At 36.1% G+C, this 22,461-nt stretch overlaps 1 protein-coding gene and 2 pseudogenes across 1 annotated transcript; 1 reads left to right on the top strand and 2 right to left on the bottom strand.

Moving 5' to 3' along the window:
* Positions 1 to 950: 950 nt before the first annotated feature.
* LOC149383527 (uncharacterized) lies at positions 951 to 5,433 on the bottom strand. Its single transcript, XM_089629440.1, has 2 exons — positions 2,268 to 5,433; positions 951 to 1,665 (listed from the first exon to the last, which is right to left on the bottom strand). The coding sequence occupies exons 1-2, from the start codon at positions 5,197 to 5,199 to the stop codon at positions 1,160 to 1,162; spliced, it is 3,438 nt and encodes a 1,145-aa protein (XP_089485566.1). The 5' UTR covers positions 5,200 to 5,433; the 3' UTR covers positions 951 to 1,159.
* Positions 5,434 to 9,569: 4,136 nt separating this feature from the next.
* LOC149383528 (uncharacterized) lies at positions 9,570 to 11,325 on the bottom strand (annotated as a pseudogene).
* A 182-nt stretch (positions 11,326 to 11,507) lies between these two features.
* Positions 11,508 to 12,374, top strand: LOC149383529 (uncharacterized; annotated as a pseudogene).
* Positions 12,375 to 22,461: the final 10,087 nt, after the last annotated feature.

Consider the following 22,461-nt stretch of genomic DNA (forward strand, 5'->3'; position numbering starts at 1 on the left):
AGGAAGTTTCCTTATCCTTGAAAGAGCAATAATTGAGAGACGGAAATTAGTTACAATAACTTTCTTTCATGGTAACAAGCACTGCCCTCAATCCCTCTCAACCACACACATACACCCAATATATTACCCTACTTCACAAATCACATCCCTAAGAAAGAGTACTTACATTACAACTTTTATCCTTAAACCTTTACATTTTTAGCCGTGACCATCACTAAACGGTACTTACATATTTTTATCCTTTTAATCTACCCACGATTTTTTTTTTGTAACATATTTGTTCTCGATGTCTTTCTCATTGTTCATATTGTTTATTTTTTAACATCATTACCGACTCTAAATTAACAATCTTAATATGTATATTACCATGTCATTTTAATTTTTTTATATTAAAATATGAAAGTATTAACTATATTGACATTGTTACAATTTGTCATTCTTGTTCATGTAATAAACTGAAAATTATTAATAGTAAATTTTGATGTCTATACAAATATACGTGCAAATTTTATTTATTTGTTGATACCCTTTAGTTCACTCATGGTTAACGATTTACGCATCGGTGCGTATACATCATACAATAAGCAATTTCGATGCGACATAAAAGCGGTAACGACAACTTATTTTGAAAAAAAATAAATAAATAAAAATAAAAACTTTCCTTGCACAAATACCACCAACATATGTATGTAAAACTCACTTTCTTCTAGCTAGATATCATGACTCATGATCATTGGCACTATGTATATGTATATTCTGAAAGTGACAACTCACACAAATGATTTAAGGCTTTTTTCTGATATACATAATAACATGGTACTCACTTTTCACCCACCAACTTCCAAATCTAGAATCAGCTATATACACTAAAAAAAATTTACCCTCATCTCAGTGGTCAAATTTCATCTTCTGTTTTTCATATTGTTATTGTTTATTACACAATACAATAATTGATACTTAATAGTAGCTTTTAACCCATTCAATTCTGTTTTTTGTTTTCTTTACACAGCCTCACTCCTTTCTCTACTTGCGAGCGAATTAGCTAGCTAGCTAATTATCACTAACAAATCAAGTTAATAAATCAATAATCAATCAACAATAACTCGCTAAAAAAACCTATAAAATGTTACAAATACATTATGTCATAGATTAATCATTGTCAGCCAAGCGAAGAAGACGAGTAAGGAAGCGAGCGAGACGAGCTTTGTAGAAGCAACAATTTGGTCGGATTCATCGCCATCTCGACCGCAGCGGAAGAATTGGTCGTCGCATTATTTTTCTTGACGTTTTCGGATTTTTTATTGTCGTCCTTTTGCGAACAATCGCTTCCCATCGAGGGGGGTTCTTGTCGTATTTCTCTCAAAAGTGCCGCGGCGTCTTTCATGGTGGGCCGGTCCTTTGGGCTCGGGCTTGCGCATAGGAGGGAAATCCCTAGGGCTTGAAGTATTTCTTCAATCTCGTTATCCGTGTGCCCTTGGAGTTTCGGGTCAATGATCTCGATAGGGTCTTTCTTTGACTTTAGGTGATCTCGGACCCATTGCACCACGTGTTGGCCTTCGGAGAATGACGGATCTACAGGCCTTTTCCCGGTTATTATCTCCATCAGGACTACTCCGAAGCTGTACACGTCACTCTTCGTCGTGATATTTTGCATGGAAGCATATTCTGTACCAAAAAAAAAAAAAAAAAAAACAATAAGTATTATTTTTTGTACTCTTAAGTTAAATTTTAATAAATAATTGCATCAAGGTAAAATCACAGAAAGATATTGATTAGGATTAGAATCTAGTAGTTGCAAATCGGATAGAAGTTAGAGACAATAATTGAATTTACATGAGTGTCACATGTCACAACCACGTCTTTTTATGATCATTTATCTGAATCTAATTATTTGGGAATAATCCTGAACCCCACACATAAAAAGCAGAAAGGAATGAAAACAAAGCTCTAAGTTAGATTTGTGATGATTTTAAGTTTTTCTTTTCTCTTTTTTCTTTTTCGGTTGGACACGAAATAGATGATAAGATATATCATTCCAAAAGAAAAGAAATAGACAGACAAAAAAGCTTGAGTATAACTGTATTGTACCTCTTCCAAAAAAAAAAAAAAAAAAAAGCAAATCAAAAGGAAAAAAAGGGCTAACGCTTCAAAAACTGTATGTTGTGTGTGTTTAAAACTTTAAATTATACTAAACCATACGAATTCAAACTAAAAATGATCAGGAACTAGCTAAAACAATAATAAAATAAAAATGAAATCAAAATTACCTGGCGCAATATAGCCGTAGGACCCTGCTATGTGTGGATTGGCGGAGAAGGAACAACCGTTCTGCTCTCGCTCTCCGGCCTGGACAAGCCGTGCCAACCCGAAATCGGCCAAACAAGCGTCGTGTCTTTCTCCGATAAGTATATTTTGCGCTTTCACGTCCCGGTGAAGAATTGCCGGTACGCAATCATGGTGCAGGTACGCCAGCCCCTCCGCCACGCCCAGCGCTATCCTCACCCTGCTCCGCCACTCCACCGTAACCCCCGCCGCGCCGCCGCCGTGGAGGAGCGTGCCCAAATCGCCGTTCGCCATGTACGAGTAGAAAAGAAGCTTGGTCCGCCGGTTGGCCCCCCACCCGAGCAGCCGAACCACGTTCCGGTGCCGTATTCCGGCGAGCGTCCCGACCTCCGCCGCGAACGCCGCCGCCGAATACTTGTCGGCGGCATCGCAAAACCGCTTCACCGCCACGGGAGTCCCGGAGGGAGTCTCGGCGCGGTACACCACCCCCGTCCGGCCCCGCCCGATCACGTTTTCCGGGACGAGCCACGTGGACGCCACGTCGGCGATCGGGAGGTCGAGCTTCTGGTACAGCGTGACCTCCCAAGGCGGAGACAGCGCCGTGTCGTCATTCTCGTCGTCGTTGTATCCTGGGTCTGATGCGGGGCCCGCGCTCTGCCGCCCCTTTCTGCTGTTGGCTGCGCTGTTTACCAGAAGGTACAGCGCGGCCAGCAGAAGGAGGGCGGCGGTGCAGAGCAAGGCCACCATGGCGGCCTTGGCTGCTTTGGTGTGGCGGGCTCCGCCGCCGGAACAGGCGGAGGAGGAGAGGCATAGGGAGGGGTTTCCGGCGAGGTTGCTCAACGGGAGGGAGGCGAAGAATTGGGTGTCCGGGAGGCGGCCGGAGAAGTCGTTGTCGGAGGCGTTGAGGACGACGAGGTTTTCCATGGCCGCCACGGCTCGGAGGTCGCCGGTGAGTTTGTTGTGGGAGACGTCGAGGGTGCCGAGCCGGTCTAGGGCGGTGAAGTCCTCGGGGAGTTTTCCGGTTAACTGGTTGAGACTGAGGTTGAGAGCGATCTCGAGGGCCGGGATTTTCCCCAGGCCCTCGGGGATCTCGCCGGTGAGATCGTTGGAGCTCAGGTCGATCACGGCGAGCTTCGAGCAGGACCCGAGCTCGCCTGGGATCGGACCCGAGAAGTGGTTTTCGGATAGGATGAGCTTCGTGAGGCGGGTGAGCGAGCCGGGGAGGCTCGGGACGAGCTCCCCGACGATTGAGTTCCTCGAGAGGTCGAGGTACTGGAGAGAGACGAGCCGGCCGAGGCCGGCCGGGAGGTTTCCGGAGAGGAAATTCGAGCTGATGTCGAGGTAGGTTAAGTTGCGGCAGCCGGAGATCTCGTCCGGGATCGCCCCCGAGAGGCGGTTCGAAGCGACGTCGAAGAAGCTTAGTGCCGCGAGGCTTCCGATCTCCGGAGGGATCGCTCCGGCGAGATTGTTGTCGCCGGCTCGGAACCGGACGAGCGCCGAGCAGTTTCCGATCGCCGGAGGGATCGTCCCGGAGAGGTTGTTCGAGAGGAGCATGATTGCCGAGAGCTCTTTGAGCCCGAAAATCTGGCTCGGGATCGCGCCGGTGAGAGAGTTCTGAGAGAGGTCCAGAGACTCGAGAGATTCGCAGTTTCCAATCGCCGCCGGGATGTTTCCCTCCAGCTTGTTATTCCACAGCAACAACTGCCTCAGCCTCGAGAGCTGGCCGAGCTCCGCCGGAATCGTGCCGGAGATATCGTTGTTGTCGAGCTCCAAATCGTTTAGCCTCTCGCATTTCCCGATCTCCGCCGGAATCTCCCCGGAGAGCCGGTTGAGGCTCAGCTGAAGCCCCTCGAGAGCCGTCAAGTTCCCGACCTCCGCGGGAATTTTTCCTGCAATCGAATTGATCGAGAGGTCGATCACCACGAGCTCGGTGCAGTTCCCGATCTCCGGCGGGATAATTCCGACCAGGCTGTTCTGCCATAGGAGCAGATTCTGAAGCTTCTTGAGCCTCCCTATCGAAGCCGGTATCGATCCGGAGAGCGAATTCTCGTGAAGGTAAATCTCCCGAAGCTCCCCGCACTCTCCAATCTCCTCCGGAATTGGACCGGATATCAGAGCTGTGTATAAAGCCAGAGTCTCGAGATTCTTCAACATTCCAATTGTCCTTGGAATTTTCCCTGAGATTCCGGTCTCAGCCAAGCCAATCACGACGAGGCTCGAACAGTTTCCGATCTCCGGCGGGATCGGACCTTCGAGATTCTTATTCCCGCCGGCGCGTATCGCCTCGAGCTTCTTCAGCCTCCCGATGCTCCTCGGCAATTCTCCGGCGAGGTGGTTGTCGAAGAGAGTCAGAAGCCTTAGCTCCGTTAGGTTTCCGACGCTCTCGGAAATCGAACCTTCTAGAAAATTCGAGTTCAGGAGGAGGCTCTCGAGTTTTCCGAGTCCATATATCTCCGCCGGTATCTCGCCGGAGATCGCATTTCTGCTCAGGTCGAGCTCTACGAGCTCCGAGAGGTCTCCGATCGATTTCGGAATCTCGCCGGAGAGATTAGAGCCGGAGAGGATCAGCTTCTGAAGCCTCGGAATGGCAGAGAAATCTGTCGGAACTCCGCCGAGGAGCGCGACGGAGGTCAGGTTGATCGCGGTGACTCCGCCGGCGGAATCGCAGCCGACGCCGGGCCAGAAGCACGGCGTGGAATCTCCGGCGTTCCAGTGCCCGAGAATCTCGCCGGAGCGCCACCGGAGAGCGTCTCTCCACGCGAGAAGCGCTCGGCCTTGCTCGTTCACCGCAGTCGCCGGCGACGGTCCGGCGAGGACGAGAACGATGCAGGAAAAAGAGAAGGTCGTGGTGAGAAAGCTCGAGAGACTCCATTTTTGTTGGAATTGTTGCTTACATTCATGCTTCTTCAGAGGCATTACTACAAAAGAAAGAAAGAAAGAAAAAAAAATGGTTCAAATTACAAAGCAAAGGGTTTTAAGGTAATTTGAGTTTGAGAGGGTGATCGTTGTGGTTAGGCATAGGGAAGAGAGAAGTGATGATCATGTCTTTGCTTTGGGCTTAGTAGCTAGACTTAGATATAATGTGTGTAATTGTAATTAAATGTTTTTTTTATGGGAATGATTTGAATAAAGGAAGAGAGGATGAGATGTGTTGTGTGTTTTTGTTGGTTATAACTTATAAGAGGGAAATAAAAGAGTAAAGACTCTAAAGACCCAGAATCTGCGGATCCAAGTAATGTTGTATGTGCAGAGAAAAATGGAATATTTTAAAAGAAAAAAAAAAAATTGTTTTTGCATTTGTTTAATGGAAGTGGTGAGGTGGTGGGAAGTGGGTTTTATTGTTTTTTAATTTTAAAAGAGACAGGGAGAGATGAGATTAGAATGACTTTAATTAGTTATTTTATCTTTTACCAAGATGGTTTATTGGTTTATTTACCTTTTTGACGACTGGATATGGGAACATGTCAAAATTAGTTATTAAAGGCCGAGTGAGGCTTCTTGTTCTTCCTGTGAAGTGTGGAGGGATTATGGTTAACTGCGGTTAACTTTGACCGCAAATAGAAGTTTAAGGTTAACTTTAACCTTTAGAAATCAAAAGATAACAGTTTTCCGCAAACAGACCTGTGGAACTATTTTACATAACAGTTTTCTGGTTATCTAAACAATAATATTCGGAAAATAGTAATGTTGTTTTGTGATTTTTTCTTTTTTTTCCGTGTATGTGAGTATTTACTTGAGAGTTCTTTTTTTTTTTTTTAAGAGTGTCAAAGCCGTTACTCTCTTTCTCTTTTTTTTTTTTTGGAGGAAGAGCTGATATCTTGAAATGAAACTCCATGGATCAACTGTTTTGAATCCATTATCTCCTAGATTTAAGTCTATGTAATCAAATAGTTACGAAACATTTTTGTAAACAATTTATTTGAAAAATAAAATAAAATCTTTACACCAATCGTATATTTTGGTTAAAAACTGGAAAGAAATAAAACTGATTTTTAGTTTTGTTTTAATTTACGTGAACTGAAAAATGCAAAGGGCTACGTAGTATTTTTTGTGTATTTTTTGTTTTCGTGCGTTTTATAGTTTTCTGTCTGTTATTTAAATCCGTAGTAAAATTACCACCATGTGAAGTAGAGAGTGGTTTAATTAATAAATAATAATAATGGTGTCATCAAATAAATAAATATTAATTGTCTTGAGTTACCCATTTCTCTTTTTTGCTCTCTAATTTCTCTTAAATTTTACCATATGAATACAGTTAATTTTATGTACATGGTTATAATCAATTAGTATTATTTTTTGAATCACATCTATCTTTTGATGTTGTTGATAATGATTGCATATGGATTCCTTTTTTATTTTTTCTAGTGAAAATACCACTTTAGAATTTACGTAACAACATTGTACAATTTTGATGTAAACAAGTTGTACTTAGGATATTACTTAGATTGGCTTTAGTTTATGCCAAAAATCACCCTTTAAAGTGTTCCAAAAGCTGCAGAAAGATGACAATGAAAACTAAAAATTAGAACAAAAAAAAAAAGAGAAAAGAGAAAACAAATTAAAGCTACTAAGAAAAGGTGATGCCATGATTAATCGAACTCCGTATGTCTATATCTCATTCTCATTTAGGTTATAACATTCATTTCCGATTAAGACTTCGTATCTTGCCGCAAATTAATATCAACTTTCTATTTTATTACATTTCAATTTTATAACTTTTTAACATGTTAAAAATTAATCAATATTTTTTTTAACCTGTTCTGAGATTAATTATTAAGAGGAAAAAATTAAAATTTATTTTAATACGTGTTAATTTATATCAACCTTCTATTTTATTTTATTTCAAATTGTTTTTTAACCTATTAAAAATATTAATTTTTTTTTACTTAACTGAGATTAATTAACATAAAAAATTAAAATGCATTTTTAATATGTGTGTGGAGTGTGGACACTTACATGGAAACAAATGGCTAGATGGGATCTGTGAGTACGATCATTTTGTCCTCTGAAATCTGATTCTTGTAAATTTAATAACTATTTAATTAAAAATGATTACACAAATCGAACTATAATGGCCACCAGAAATGACCAAACTTGAACGGTCTGAACTATATATAAACTTAAAGCAGATATACATATGGATATTTCATATATTTAAAAGCTTAGATCTAAACATCTTGACTTGGAGCTCTACAGATCACAAAATCAGGATTAAAAAAATAAATAAATATTCATCAAATAAATTAAAAGCTGATCACATGATGTCGTGTGAGCATTATATTCTTTTTTTAGGTGATAATAACGGATCATTTTGGATTTTTAGGTTTATTAGTTTATTGTGTTTGTGTGTATGAGACCAAGCATGGTCACACATGATATTGCTTGCCTCGTGACTATCCTGTGGGGTTGTTATTATTATACTCGATTTATCTTACAAGTATGTCTAATTAAGAATATAGGCATGAAATTGAATAAAAAAAAACAAATAAAAAAGGCTTGCAGATGAGAGAGAGAGAGAGAGAGAGAGAGAGAGAGAGATTATGAGATGTTAAATATTGGCCAAATCACCAGAGAGGTGTAGGACAGCCTTTCAAATATATATGTACGTATATCGGAATCTATATCTCGTATGTCGTTCTAATAATTCATTTTATTTTAATCATTTATTGCGTTTTCAACATATGCGAGTACAAAGTTTTTTCGTAAAGGTATTAAATTCAGAATTTTACCAGCTATGTAATTTACTAATTGTTGTTACGTTTGTTTGTTGTTGACGTATTGTTTAGTGCAAATTTGTTTAGTAAGATGTCTTGCAACATGCTTCAATATATGTTGAGACATCTTAATCACTGTGTGTAAAAATATAATTCTGGCAAGTATTTTGTTTCACCAAATTATTTCGCAGAAGACATTTTTCATGTATTTAGTCCGCGTGAATAGATAATGAAACCCTAATTCGAATTTCAGACGTGTTGAGAAACTAATTGTGTGAAGTGTGTGGTGTAATTTTCTAGACACTATTACATACCTCTCGAGTGTCGTTCTAATAATTCATTTTATTTTAATCATTTATTACGTTTTCAACATATACGAGTACAAAGTTTTTTCGTAAAGGTATTAAATTCAGAATTTTACTAGCTATGTAATTTACTAATTGTTGTTACGTTTGTTTGTTGTTGACGTATTGTTTAGTGCAAATTTGTTTAGTAAGATGTCTTGCAACATGCTCCAATATATGTTGAGACATCTTAATCACTGTGTGTAAAAATATAATTCTGGCAAGTTTTTTGTTCCACCAAATTATTTCGCAGAAGACATTTTTCATGTATATTGTCCGCGTGAATAGATAATGAAACTCTAATTCGAATTTCAGACGTGTTGAGAAACTAATTGTGTGAAGTGTGTGGTGTAATTTTCTAGAATCAGCCCAGGTGAGCCGGACAACGCCAGTGGGCCAGGCGCGTGCGAGAAAAGCCAGGCCGGCCCAGGGTCAGATAGCGCCGGTGGATCGGGCGCTCGAGGAAGGCCCACCCGGCCCATGGCCGGGCAGTGCTAGTGGGTCGATTTTCAGTCGAAAACCGCAGGAGCACTCGTGGGCTCAGGGTAGTCAATGTATTATCGGTAGTTGGTATTGAAATTGTTATTAGATACCCATCGATATATCAGTCGGTAATCAATATATCATTAAAATCAAATCTCGATTTCGGTACCGGTATCGGTATTTAATCTTTGATTTGAATTGATAATAACTCCGGATGATAGAAAGCCAAGATAATAGTTTGTGCTTATTGCAATCTATATTTATAATGATTATATAATAGTAGAGTGTGTTATCATAAGGGCAACTCCAACCCATGCACCATATTTTGTGTTAATTCAACACATCTTTTGTGTTGATTTAGCATCAAATTTTTTTCCAACTCCAATCACAACACCAAATTTCACACTAAAAATACTATTCACCATTATTATATTATTAAAATAAAACAATCTCTTTATCAATAAATATTTCAATAAATAATTATAATGTTTATATTTTTTTAATTAAGTGATTAAAATTATTTATTACTTACCAATATTTAACAAAATCTAAGATAAAAAAAAAAAAAGAGAAATAAAAATAACATTACTAAAAAAATTACATTGAAATAATTCAACATAAAAACATACATTTGAAATATAGATTACATCGTACTAATTATCAAAATTAGTATATTCATTCCACAAGTGCTCAATTGATGCATTTGAAGTTCAATATGAGCGTCTATATTCTTGATTTGTCGGTGTCAAGCTAAGAATTGTTGAAATCGAGCATCTTCATCGCCCGCCATCTCAACTTCAGCATTTGGAACTTCGGCTCGTTCTTCAATGGTTGGATTAACATCGCGTTCATCTTCTATTATCATATTATGCAAAATAATACACGATGTCATGATATCATGTAACACTTTCTTACTCCAAAAGTGGGATGGTCCGGCCACAATTACAAATCTTGACTTCAACACTCCAAATGCACGCTTCACATCCTTTCTACATGCTTCTTGCTTCATTGCAAATATTTTTTTTGGACCACGTGGATCGTGAATAGTTTGAACAAGGGTCGACCATTTTGGGTATATGCCATCAGCTAGATAATAACCCATTTTATATTCTTTTCCATTAATGACATAATTGGCCGGTAGAGCAGTACCCTCAACAAGATTAGCAAAAAGATGAGATGCCTCTAGCACATTATTATCATTATTAGATCCTGGTAGACCAAAATATGCATGTCATATCCAAAGATCATAATCAGCTACAGTTTCTAGAATAATCGTAGGAGATTCACTACGTCCAGCATATTGACCTCCCCAAGCTGTTGGGTAGTTTTTCCACTTCCAATGCATACAATCTAAACTACCCAGCATACCTGGAAATCCTCGACGCTCATTAATGTGGAGTAGTCTTGCAACGTCATTAGCATCAGGTGCTCGAAGATAATGGCCTCCAAACACCTCGACAATAGCACGACAAAATCTCTTCAAGCATTCCAAAGTTGTGGACTCATCTATTTTGATATACTCATCGGTGAAGTCTGCCGGTGATCCATATGCCAACATTCGAAATGTGGCGGTTAGTTTTTGCAAACTAGATAACCCGAGTTTATCGAGTCATCTCTTCGTTGGATAAAGTAATTGTCATGCCTTTGCACAATATCATGAATTTGAAGAAATAAAGCTCGACTCATTCGAAATCTTCGTCGGAACATTGTCTCTGGGAATCGAGGATTCTCTGAAAAATAGTAGTTGAAGAGATTGTGAGCGGCATGTTCTCGATCACGGTTGATAACGATATGACCGGGAATAGATCCACGATGAGAGCCTTCGTTATTTAGCATACGATTTAGCATAAAATTTTTATTTTCAGTAATTTGAGATATGACTTTGTTTTCTAGATCTTCATAAAATGTATTATCTGAAGAAGAAGAAGAAGAAGAAGAAGAAGAAGAAGAAGAAGAAGAAGAAGAAGAAGAAGAAGAAGAAGAAGAGGAAGAAGATGGTATGTAAGATGAACTACCGTATTGAAAATTCACCGTTTTTTATGAGAAGAATGTGGTGATATTTTTTCAAGTATGAAACTCGTCATTTATAGAAAGAAACAAACAAATCTAGACCATTGAATTTTAGATCTAAAATCTAGTCGTTGCATTGTATTGTCACATCTTGTCTCTTAGCATTATCAGAAACAAACAAATAGATCCAGACCATTGAATTTTAGATCTAAAATCTAGCCGTTATATTGTATTGTCACATCTTGTCCCTTAGCATTATCATAAACAAACAAATAGATCCAGATCATTGAAATTTAGATCTAAAATCTAGCTATTGCATTGTATTGTCACATCTTGTCCCTTAGCATTATCGGAAACAAACAAATAGATCCAGACCATTGAATTTTAGATCTAAAATCTAGTCGTTGCATTTCTAAAATCTAGCCTTTGAATTTCTATAAATAAGACTTACTCATCAACTCATTTCCACACAAATTCATTCTTCACCTCATTTCTCCAAAAATGACTTCAAGTCGCAGTTCTTCATATTCTGTTCAAAAATATATACTCTTATGTTATACCTATATTGATATTTCTCAAAACCCAATCATAGGGATTTCCAAAAAAAAAAGATCAATTTTGGGCAAGAATTGAAACAGAGTATCACTCAAATGGAATCCAAAAAGTTAGACCAAGAAGATCTTTAGAAACTAGAATGGCAACCATTCTTTCTGCTGTTTCGAAACTAAGGGGATTTGTTAACCATATTGAAAATAAGAATCCAAGCGGTGCTTCGGAACAAGACATTTGTTGATAATATGTATTCATATATTTTTTTGTACTTACTAACTTTTTATCATTATTCTCTTATCAATATGTAATAGTTAGCTCAAGCGAAGATGTTATTGGTAGAGGATGCCAAATACAAGAGAGACTTCAAATTCGATCATGTGTGGCCCATTCTAAATGGAATTGAGAAATTTGCTAGTAACAGCTCAAATATCGAGTCCCCGGGTCGTAACCATCCATCATCGTCATCATTTTCTACCGAGTCACCTGTAACCCCCGGTATGAATTCATTTGATCTTAACATGAACGATCAAGAAGGCACTTGCACTTTATCTGGAAGACCAATGAGTGTAAAAAAAGTAAAGTGACAACAAAAAGATGTTGAAGAATTTAAAAAAATGATGGACAAAAATGAGAATCTTTTCCGAACTATTAAAGATTCTAATTTTGATAGAATTGAAGTTCAGAGAAAAAAAAATGAACTTCGAAAGAAAAAAATTGAGCTAGCTCAATTGAAAGAAGAGAATAAAATTTTATTCGTGAATTTGGATATATATCCGACCCAAATATGCGTGAATTTCTAGTAAAAGAAAAAGAAAAAATTATGAAAAAAAGAGCACAGATGAACCAATATGAAGAACAAGGAGAAGGTTCTCAATATTATGGATCTCAATATCGAGCATCTAATTATCAACAAAATCAAGCTCAAGAAGATCAAGCTCAGGGAAATCAAGCTAATGAATTCATTGGGTGCGACTTTTTTCGCACCTGAAAGTCAATTTTCGCACCCAATGATACATTTAGGTGCGACTTTAGGTGCGACTTTTTCGCACCCGAAAGTTCGCACCTAAAGGTCATGGGTGCGAAAATTCGCACCCGATGGTCATGACTTTTAGGTGCGACTTTTAGGTGCGGTTTTTCGCACCCATATTCGCACCCATAAGTCTAAAAAAATGTGCGAAAAAATCCGCGGGAAGGCCATTGGGTGCGACGGGTGCATTTGAGGCGACGGCGTCGTCTGAGGCATCTGTGGCATCATGCCGGGCGACATCTGTGGCATCGTGCCGGACGACATCTGAGGCAAAAACTGCTGCGTGAACGCGAACATTTGTCGCTGCATCTCCTCCATCTGATGTTGGTTGGCTCGCCTCATCTCATCCATAGCGAGTTGTTGTGCCGCCACCTGAGCTTGGAGCTCGCCAACCACTAGATCTGGAACACGGCACCGCGACGAGCCTGAGCCTGACGACGAGCTTTCGTCCTGAGCCTGAGCAATAGCCCAAGTTGATCTCGGGACCGTTGGACCTATTCCAACGTACCAATCTTGACGGTTCCCGAAAATTTCTAGCATTGCGTGCTCCTCTGCGTCGTCCTGGTTAAAGACTACGTCTTGCTCTTCTGCTTATCGCTGAAGATCCGCCAGTAGAGTAATTATCCGCGCCTTTACACATAAAAAAATTATTAAAAATTAATTATTGTGTAAGTAACGTAATCTTAATTATCACATATGACTTACATGTGCTCGTCTCGCCCAATCTGTCGTCCATTCACCTTTTCTATTATGGTGTTTTTGCTCCCACGTCGTTAACGCGGAGCCCAAAGTCCCATCATCCTTACTCTGCAATTGTTATGAAAATATAAGTATTGAATTTATTTCAAATTAAGTATTTCAAAATTAGAATAACTTACGTTCAAATGACGATGAGCCAAGAAAGAATGAGATCCTTGAGTCGACCTCGTCTTCTTCTTCTTCGAATTCTCCTTGTTGCGATTAGACTTTTTCTGCAAATAATTAATTTTGTCATTATTCAATCTGATAAAGATATTGTGATTTATTACAATCATACATTACGTACCTTCCAATCGTCAGTTGCGAACTCGTCTACCACCGCCTCCCAATCCTCTTTCTTATATCCCGGTGGTGTTTCCGCCTTAGCGTTTTCTGTGCTCCCACAAAACTCCAACCTGAACTTCTCTGATAGCTTGGACTTCTGGTTGCGTCGCCTGATCTTGGCATTCCGAATGATAGCCTAATCAATCGTATTCTGATAGCAATCCGCAGGCAGATCCTCGCCGGTGTCAAGATCCGTGTACACAAATCTGAACTCGGAATGAAGTGCGCTCAAAATAGCAGCCAACGTCTGGGGCGTCACTTCACTCCAATCACGAGTCATAGGCGGGATATGTGTTTTCACCAAAGCACCGAGGCGGTTGTTAAATAGTCCAACCTTTTTATTTTCTTTCCTTATCTCTTGATAGAATATTTGGTTTATTGGGTCCCACTTGACCACCTTCGCACCCGGTACACCCTGTGTTGCTCGCGCCGACGTCGAGCCGGTTGTTGGTCCCCTTGATTTCTTAGGACCTTGGGAATCAGGTTCCCGTGGCGGACCTTGAGAATCCGGTCTCTGTGGCGAATCTCCACCAGAACCCGAAGCGGTCGACATCCTATTGCTAAGTGACGAAGACGAATGAAGTCGATTATTAAGAGTTGTTGCTAAACTAATCAAAACTAAACAACCTAAACATATTATTAAATTAATTACAATTTCAATTTGACAATTTCAATTAACCTAAACTAATCAAAACTAAACAACTTAAACATATTATTAAACTAATTACAATTTCAATTTGACAATTTCAAGTAATTAACCTAAACCAATCAAAAGTAAACAACCTAAACATATTATTAAACTAATTACAATTTCAATTTGAAAATTTCAATTAACCTAAACAAATTAAAACTAAACAAGTTAAACATATTATTAAACTAATTACAATTTCAATTTGACAATTTTAATTAAGCTAAACTAATCAAAACTAAACAACCTAAACATGTAAGTATTAAACTAAAAAACCTAAAATTAATTAGAAAAAATTTCATTTAATAAATTAATTACAAACTAATTAACTAATTCATTACAAATCAATTACAAACTAACTAACTAATTATAAACTAAACTACTAATCAAACTAAACTACTAATCAAAATACAAATCAAATTATGAAAAATTACTAACTAAATTAATTTCAACTACATAAAACATTTTACCAATTTTACTAATTATATCAAATTAATTTCAATTACATAATTAACAATTTTTATAATTATATCAAATTAATTTCAATTACATAATTAACAATTTTATCAAACTAACTACATTATTATTACATATATACATATAAAAAACTATTTATTACCTAACTAATTAACAATTAGACTAATTACAATTAATCTAAATTAATTAAAAAAAACAATTAAAAAGGCTTCGAGAGGCTAACCTGTAGGCGTGACTTGAGCACGGCGAGGCTGCGAGAGGCACGACGGTGCTGCGACGGGGAGTTCGTGGGCGTCGCTGCCTGGGTTTCGCCAAACCAACTGAAACAAAAATATAAGATGAGATTATGAATTTTATGTTATTTGAGAATAATAGGCTAGAAACTCAATCTAAAATTCGGCAGAGTTTCCCCTATAATACTAACAAACCAAAAACCTGCAAACTCATTTAAAAGCATATACAAATCATCTAAAACTATCCTAATAATCAACTAAACCCTAAACAGAACCTCCGTGGCTCGTTTACAACAAAAATACAATATTCTCAACTCATTTATACAATAACTTAACTAATTTTAATTTCATGATTAACAATTTAAAACATATTATTAATTAAACTAATTACAATTTCAATTTGACAATTTCAATTAATCTAAACTAATCAAAACTAAACAACTTAAACATATTATTAAACTAATTACAATTTCAATTTGACAATTTTAATTAACCTAAACAAATTAAAATTAAACAACTTAAACATATTATTAAACTAAACAACTTAAACATATTATTAAACTAATTACAATTTCAATTTGACAATTTTAATTAACCTAAACAAATTAAAATTAAACAACTTAAACATATTATTAAACTAATTACAATTTCAATTTGACAATTTCTATCAATTAACCTAAACTAATCAAAACTAAACAACCTAAACATATTATTAAACTAATTACAATTTCAATTTAACAACTTCAATTAACCTAAACAAATTTAAACTAAACAACTTAAACATATTATTAAACTAATTATAATTTCAATTTGACAATTTCAATTAACCTAAACTAATCAAAACTAAACAAACTAAACATGTAAGTATTAAACTAAAAAACCTAAAACTAATTAGAACAAATTTCATTTCATAAATTAATTACAAACTAATTAACTAATTCATTACAAATCAATGACAAACTAACTAACTAATTATAAACTAAACTACTAATCAAACTAAACTAGTAATCAAAATACTAATCAAATTATGAAAAATACCTAATGAAGCGGAGGGGCTGGTCGGAGGCTCGGGACAAGTCGGAGGAGCTGGTCGGAGAGGCAGCAGCGGAGGGGCTCGTCGGAATCAATCAACACGCAGAAATCAAAAGCCCCAAAATTCGAAACTTCAAACCCTAGTTCATCAAATTTCGGCCAAATCACTAACAAACCAAGGAAATCCGAACTCAATCCACAAATTCAAGCTATAACCATCACTAATCGAGTTCAATGAGCAACCAAAACCAATCAATTTCACAAAAATCATCTTTGAAATCCGAAACCCCAAATTTGAATTTCGGAGCTCAAAAATCCAAAATCAACTCGAGGTCAAGAATCCTCACCTTGTGGTAGTGGTGGCGGTCGGAGTGGCGGCTGCGACGGGGTGGGAGAGAGAGAGGGTAGTGGCGGCGGTCCTCGTGACGGAGGCTAAGAGAGACAGAGGGTAGTGGCGGCGGTCGGAGGAGCGTAGTGGTGGCGGTCGGAGGCTGAGAGAGAGTGGTAGTGGTGGCGGTCGGAGTGGTGGCTGCGACGGGGTGAGAGAGAGAGAGGGTAGTGGCGGCGGTCCTCGTGACGGAGGCTGAGAGAGAGAGGGTCGTGGCGGCGGTCGGAGGAGCGTAGTGGTGGCGGTCGGAGGCTGAGAGAGTGGTAGTGGTGGCGGTCGGAGTGGTGGCGGCGACGGGGTGGGAGAGCAGGAGAGACTCGGAGACAGAGAGAAATCGCAAAGGTATTTTTTGGGTGTTTGAATGAAAACCCGATCGAGCTGCTGCTTTATATATAAAGACTTTTGAATTTGGGTGCGACAAAGACACCTTTGGGTGCGGTGCGACAAAGTCGCACCCACTGACTTGTGTCAGTGGTTTCGGGTGCGAGAATGTCGCACCCAATGAAATTTGTAAAAAAAGGGGGAAGTTTTGGCCGCCGAAAATTTTAGGTCATTTAGGTGCGACTTAGTCGCACCTATAACTTTGGAGAAAGTATTGGGTGCGACTAAGTCGCACCCAATAGTATTACCACACTTTTGGGTGCGACTAGCCGCACCCAAATTCAAAAAAATTCGCGAAAATTTTCCAGCGCTTAGTTGATTTTTGGGTCCGACTATTCGCACCTGAAAGTCTTTTTGGTGCGACTTTTAGGTGCGAAAAGTCGCACCCAAAAGTCATCCGCACCGGAAAACTGTATTTGTAGTAGTGGAAGATCAAACTCATGGAGATCAACCTCAAGGGGATCAAAATCAAGATTACACCCAGTATTATAATTATCTTGACGGAACTGGAAATAATTTCTCCGATTATTAGATCGTGTTTTAAATTTTTACTATGTCTTTTAAAATTGTGTTATTGTTTTTAGTTGTCATTTTATTTTGTGTGTTTAATTTAAACTTTGTAATCTATATTTAAATTTTTTATGTTTAATTGAACTTTGTTTTAATATTTTTGTAGTTAATTTATTAGTTGTGTTTTATAAATATTTATAAGATTAATATATATATATATATATATATATATGTATAAATAAAATATTTGGGTTTAATTTGTAAAAAAAAATGGTTATAGTGTGTATACAGTGACACGACATATATGCCGTGCCGCTGTACAAATCACCAAATATGTCGTTGCTTTTACTGTGTGATTGGAACTATATTTACGTTATATTTGGCGTTTTCCTGTGCGATTGGAGTGCCGTGCCACTGTACAAATCACCAAATATGCCGTTGCTTTTTACTGTGTGATTGGAACTACATTTACATTATATTTGGCGTTTTTATGTGCGATTGGAGTGGCCCTTTTAGAGCATCTCCAATGCTAAGAGTTGCCAACCTTTAACACGTCACCAAAATAATAATATATAATTGTATCTCTCTTCCACATCACTAAATTGGCAATTTTTAACAAAATCACTCCAATGCAAGTTGTCCACCATAATTCTTTTACCTTTTTTTTTTATTGTTTACAATTTTAAAAAAAAAATTAGATTCATATGATAAATTTAAAAATAAATACACTTAATTAAAATACAAGATTGCACAACAACAATAAAATTAAAAAATAGACTTATATAATAATAATTTTTTATTAAAATAAAAGCATAACATTTTTTTTAGAGAAAATCATAACATTCAAAACCTAAAAAATAAAAAAATAAAGGTGAAAATTGAATAAGACAAATAAAGTAGATAATTGGGAGTTGAGACTTTTTTTTATTAAAAATAATAAAATAATACTAAATCTTTCACTTGGCATCGGTGCAAAAAAAAAGCAACAATGTTAACTTGACTCTCTTTTTTATATTGTCTACAATGGGTAGACAACAATAAAGGTCATCTATATCATCTTTTTGCAACTAAAGTTGCTACTCATTGGAGATGCTCTTAGCGACTAAATAGTTGACTTTAACTTTCAAGTAAAAAATAAAAGTTGACTTTAACTTCGTAGTTATTTTGCTAAAGCATTTGGCAAATGGCCATTATGTAGACAAACAGTTGAGATCAAGGATGTGGGCAATGTAGGACTAGTCTCCCATCAAAAATGATTTTTTAAATATTTTTTGGCAGTTCTTTTTATTTTTTTACAAATTATTTTACACGTAAATTTTACATTCTAGTCTCCCCTAAGATTTTTCTTTTAATTAGCCATCCTAATAAACATTTCTAGCTCCGTCAGTAGTTGAGATGTATTTAATATGTTGTTATCCTATATAATTTTAATAAACAAAGTAAAATTTCAAGCATAATTCTAAAATAGATATTAATTATAGTTGAAAAATATTGGTTAATTTCCTGAAGAAAAATTTCATTACCCATGTGTAATCATCCCCCAAAAAAAAAAAAAATGGTGAGGAGGGTAGGCTATTCCACTCTCACCCTGCTTCTCCACAACTCTACAATAGAGAATGTAATTTTGCACGAAGATCATTATATTAGTGTAGCTATGATTAGATATTCATATAGGTCTATTTTTGAACCATATGATTGAGATTGTTTCTTTTTTCACTATGAAGTTAATTTTAACTTTTGATACAAATTGGCTATGATGAAAATGCAAAAGTGTCCAGAGCATCTTTAATGATTTGTGACTTAATAATTGTGAAAATTTGCTAGCAATTAGTAAAAGTTGTAAGCTAGTTGGTTATCATTATTTTGCACTGTACCTATTAGCTTAACTAAGCTACTTTGCTTAACTAAACTACCTAGTTTAGCAAATTAAATGAGCCCATTTTTTTTATTTAATAAGTGAGAATTGAATAGAAAATAATAATAAAATATTAATTAATTATTGACATGTGGGATAAAAGTAAGTTTGAAGAGTGAGTTTAGCTTACCAATAGAAAACAAATTTGCTTAAATTAGTTGTACCTTAAATTGTTTATATGACAAGTTAACCAAATATGGTATTTGCTTATCATTAAAGATGCTCATCCTCTTTATTTATTTATTTAGTTTATTTACTGTCATTATCTTTGATGTCAATTATGATGGGTGTCTTGTATACTTATTGGAGTCATTTTCTTTAGATTACCACGACAATATATTTGTGCTAATAAATATGTGCAATACGAGATGCACGATATAATTTTTTATGGACTCGTAGAAATAATGCGCCTAGAATTTTATTACAAAAATAATTTTTCCACGACAATATATTTGTGCTAAAATTATTATATTTAACATTAACGTTTCTTAAATTTATTTATTATTTGAACTTCATTTAACTTTACTCACTACTTATATTTTTATTTATAAAAAAATTTAAGTGTTCACGGTTTAAAAAAAGTATTGTTCTTAAAATGAATTTAATATACTTATTATTTTTAAAATATTACAATTTGAAATTACTATTCCTATTATAATTTTCCCTGATATTTATTCATATCTCTCAACATTTTAGTCCATACAAACATTTATTTTCATTTCCCACCACGACAAAGACTACATAAGTATTCTTCCTTTTCACCCCAATCAATCATCACATTCCTAGTACCTCCACTACGATAAATCATGTCTTAGTTGATCAAAACTTATATATATATATATATATATATATATATATATATATATATATATATATATATATATATTATATAATAGTCGAGATGGCATTTGGATACAAACATTGAAGAACGATACTCAGACATATTAGTTTTTGTTTTCATATGGAATGGCACGTTCCAAGCTTGTCTTCTTCAAACTATTCGAGTCTGCTTAGTGTGTTAGTACTTTCATGTCATAGGTTGTAAACTTTAGATTATATATATAGGGTGCAGAGTCGGCCTAACACAATTAAAGATTTTAGGCAAAATTTAAAAATTAGACTTCTTAAAAAAAATTACAAAAAAATAATATTATAAAACAATAGACTCTAATCAAATTATTGATCTTCAATGTTTTGAGTCGGTACATTTTATCTTTTCAGTTTGGGTTTTTTTTAGTCTTTATTATTTTTTTTGAATTTTGGGGCCTTATCCGTGGACCTAACCCGTCAAAGGCAATGGCCGGCCCCGATAGGGTGGAATTACAACCAAATTTATCAGGATCGGGCTTGATAATTAAAATAGAAAATGAGCAAACTTAAATTTCAAATAAGTTTTAAAGAAATTATTTGAAATTTTATTTTCAAATATTTACCATCTCTTAAATTTGTAACTTAATTATTCAAATATTAAAAATATAACCCACCATGAAATTGCTTGATTATTCAAATATTAAAAAAAAATTGTAACTTACAAGGTCATTCCAAGCATCACGTTTGAGATATAGCCAACGTTTGAAAACATATTAAAAAAATAGCCAAACAGATGAGGTGACACTTGAATAAGTCATTTAAATTTTCTATTTTTTTTTCCTTCAAGCCTTTTTTTTTTGCTAAGTGATTCATTACTCTTTCTCTCTCATACAGTTTTTTTTCCCTCATCGAAACTCAAAAAATCCATATCTTCCTCATATGAATGCAAAATTGACTGATTCAAAATCCTACGGATTCATGGCGAAGAGAGCTTCAAAAATAGACCTATTGTGTTGGATGGAAAATCCTGCCTACTACTGTAGAATTCCTCCCGAGTTCACCATTGGTACATTAATTGTCGAAATTTTTTTTTACATTTTTTTTTGTTAATTATAACATGTTTCATATAAGGATATTTAAGCCAAATATAATTGTCATTGGGTATTTTCCTAAACATTTACAATTACATTCCAATTTTATAGTTTAGTGTTGGCTACAAATCTACAACACCCTATTAAAAATATAGTTCTATTCATGTTGAGCTGTTGATGCGAGAAATCACACCAAAGCAGTCACGACAATTTAAGCAATTAAATGGGTCGATTTAGATTTATAACTTGGCCTCAAATCTCCGTTGCTATACCAAATGGAAAAACTTGAAAATTGTATATTGTAAAATAAAAATTAAAAGGGATTGAATGCAAGGTGAGCTCGGGGCTGTATATTATATCGCTGAGAGTAATACAATTGTTTGAATCAAGAGATTACAGAAACGATAGGGGGAGAAATCAGAAGTCACGTCACGTGCCTCACGTATGCTTAATTATCTTATATATATAGTACTAGAATTGAGGTTGCGAGCTCCGGGTTGACTGGTGACACGACGTGTGTCAGTTGAAGTTCACTACTATGTTCCGGGACACATGTCGTTCAAAGACTCATTCGTTGTGGGGCAGTTACAGATTGTCCGGGCTGACTGGCCCTATACCTGCGAGTCTTCGGGGAGTAGTTATCTCGTGTTGATATTTGAATCTTCCTTCGGGTTGATGCTTTTCTTGGACCTGTTATCACAAATATGTGGGCTTGGACCCACCTTCTTTACATTGGGCCGAGTCCCTATATTGTTATTTTTAGGACGAAGTCCAACATCAGCATTAGCTATCACACATCATAGCGCATGCATCATATTTTAGTATGATCTATTTTTTTAAGAGAAAATAACGATATAAATATTTAATGTTTTTGTATTCATTACACATTCTTTTTCAGCGGCATAAATACTTAATATTACCTTTTGTTTTGTGTTTTTAGACAAAAGAACTACTCAAATTAACATATTTAAAAGGTAATCGTGGGGTATCGATACTTAATATTTAATGTTTATAAGTGTGTGTATATATATATATATATATATATATATATATATATATATATATATATATAGTTTAAAATTGGCAGCAAAAATAAAGAGATTCATACATTTTCATAGCAACACACCAGGAAAATAAATAAAAAAAACAAACCAAAATGAGACTTTGATATTGAGATGGAAAAATATCAATGATATTTCATGTGTTTAATCGAAATGCGAGATTTATTCCCCCAATTTTCAGAAATATCAAACATCTCATTTCAGTTTAATATAAATGACAAATATCTCCCCTAAAAATATGTTATATTGCAAATACCACCATGTTCGTTTATTTTTTACAAAAATAAAATTTGAACTCCCCAAAATACCTATAGTAAAATAAATATTTATTTACTATTTTATATAAAAAATAATCAAAACCTCTCTTTAAACAAAAACC

This window comes from Urtica dioica, chromosome 10 (genome assembly GCF_054948205.1).
Source record: "Urtica dioica subsp. dioica isolate 48M chromosome 10, U.dioica_male_clone48M_v1_H2, whole genome shotgun sequence".
NCBI lineage: Eukaryota > Viridiplantae > Streptophyta > Magnoliopsida > Rosales > Urticaceae > Urtica > Urtica dioica.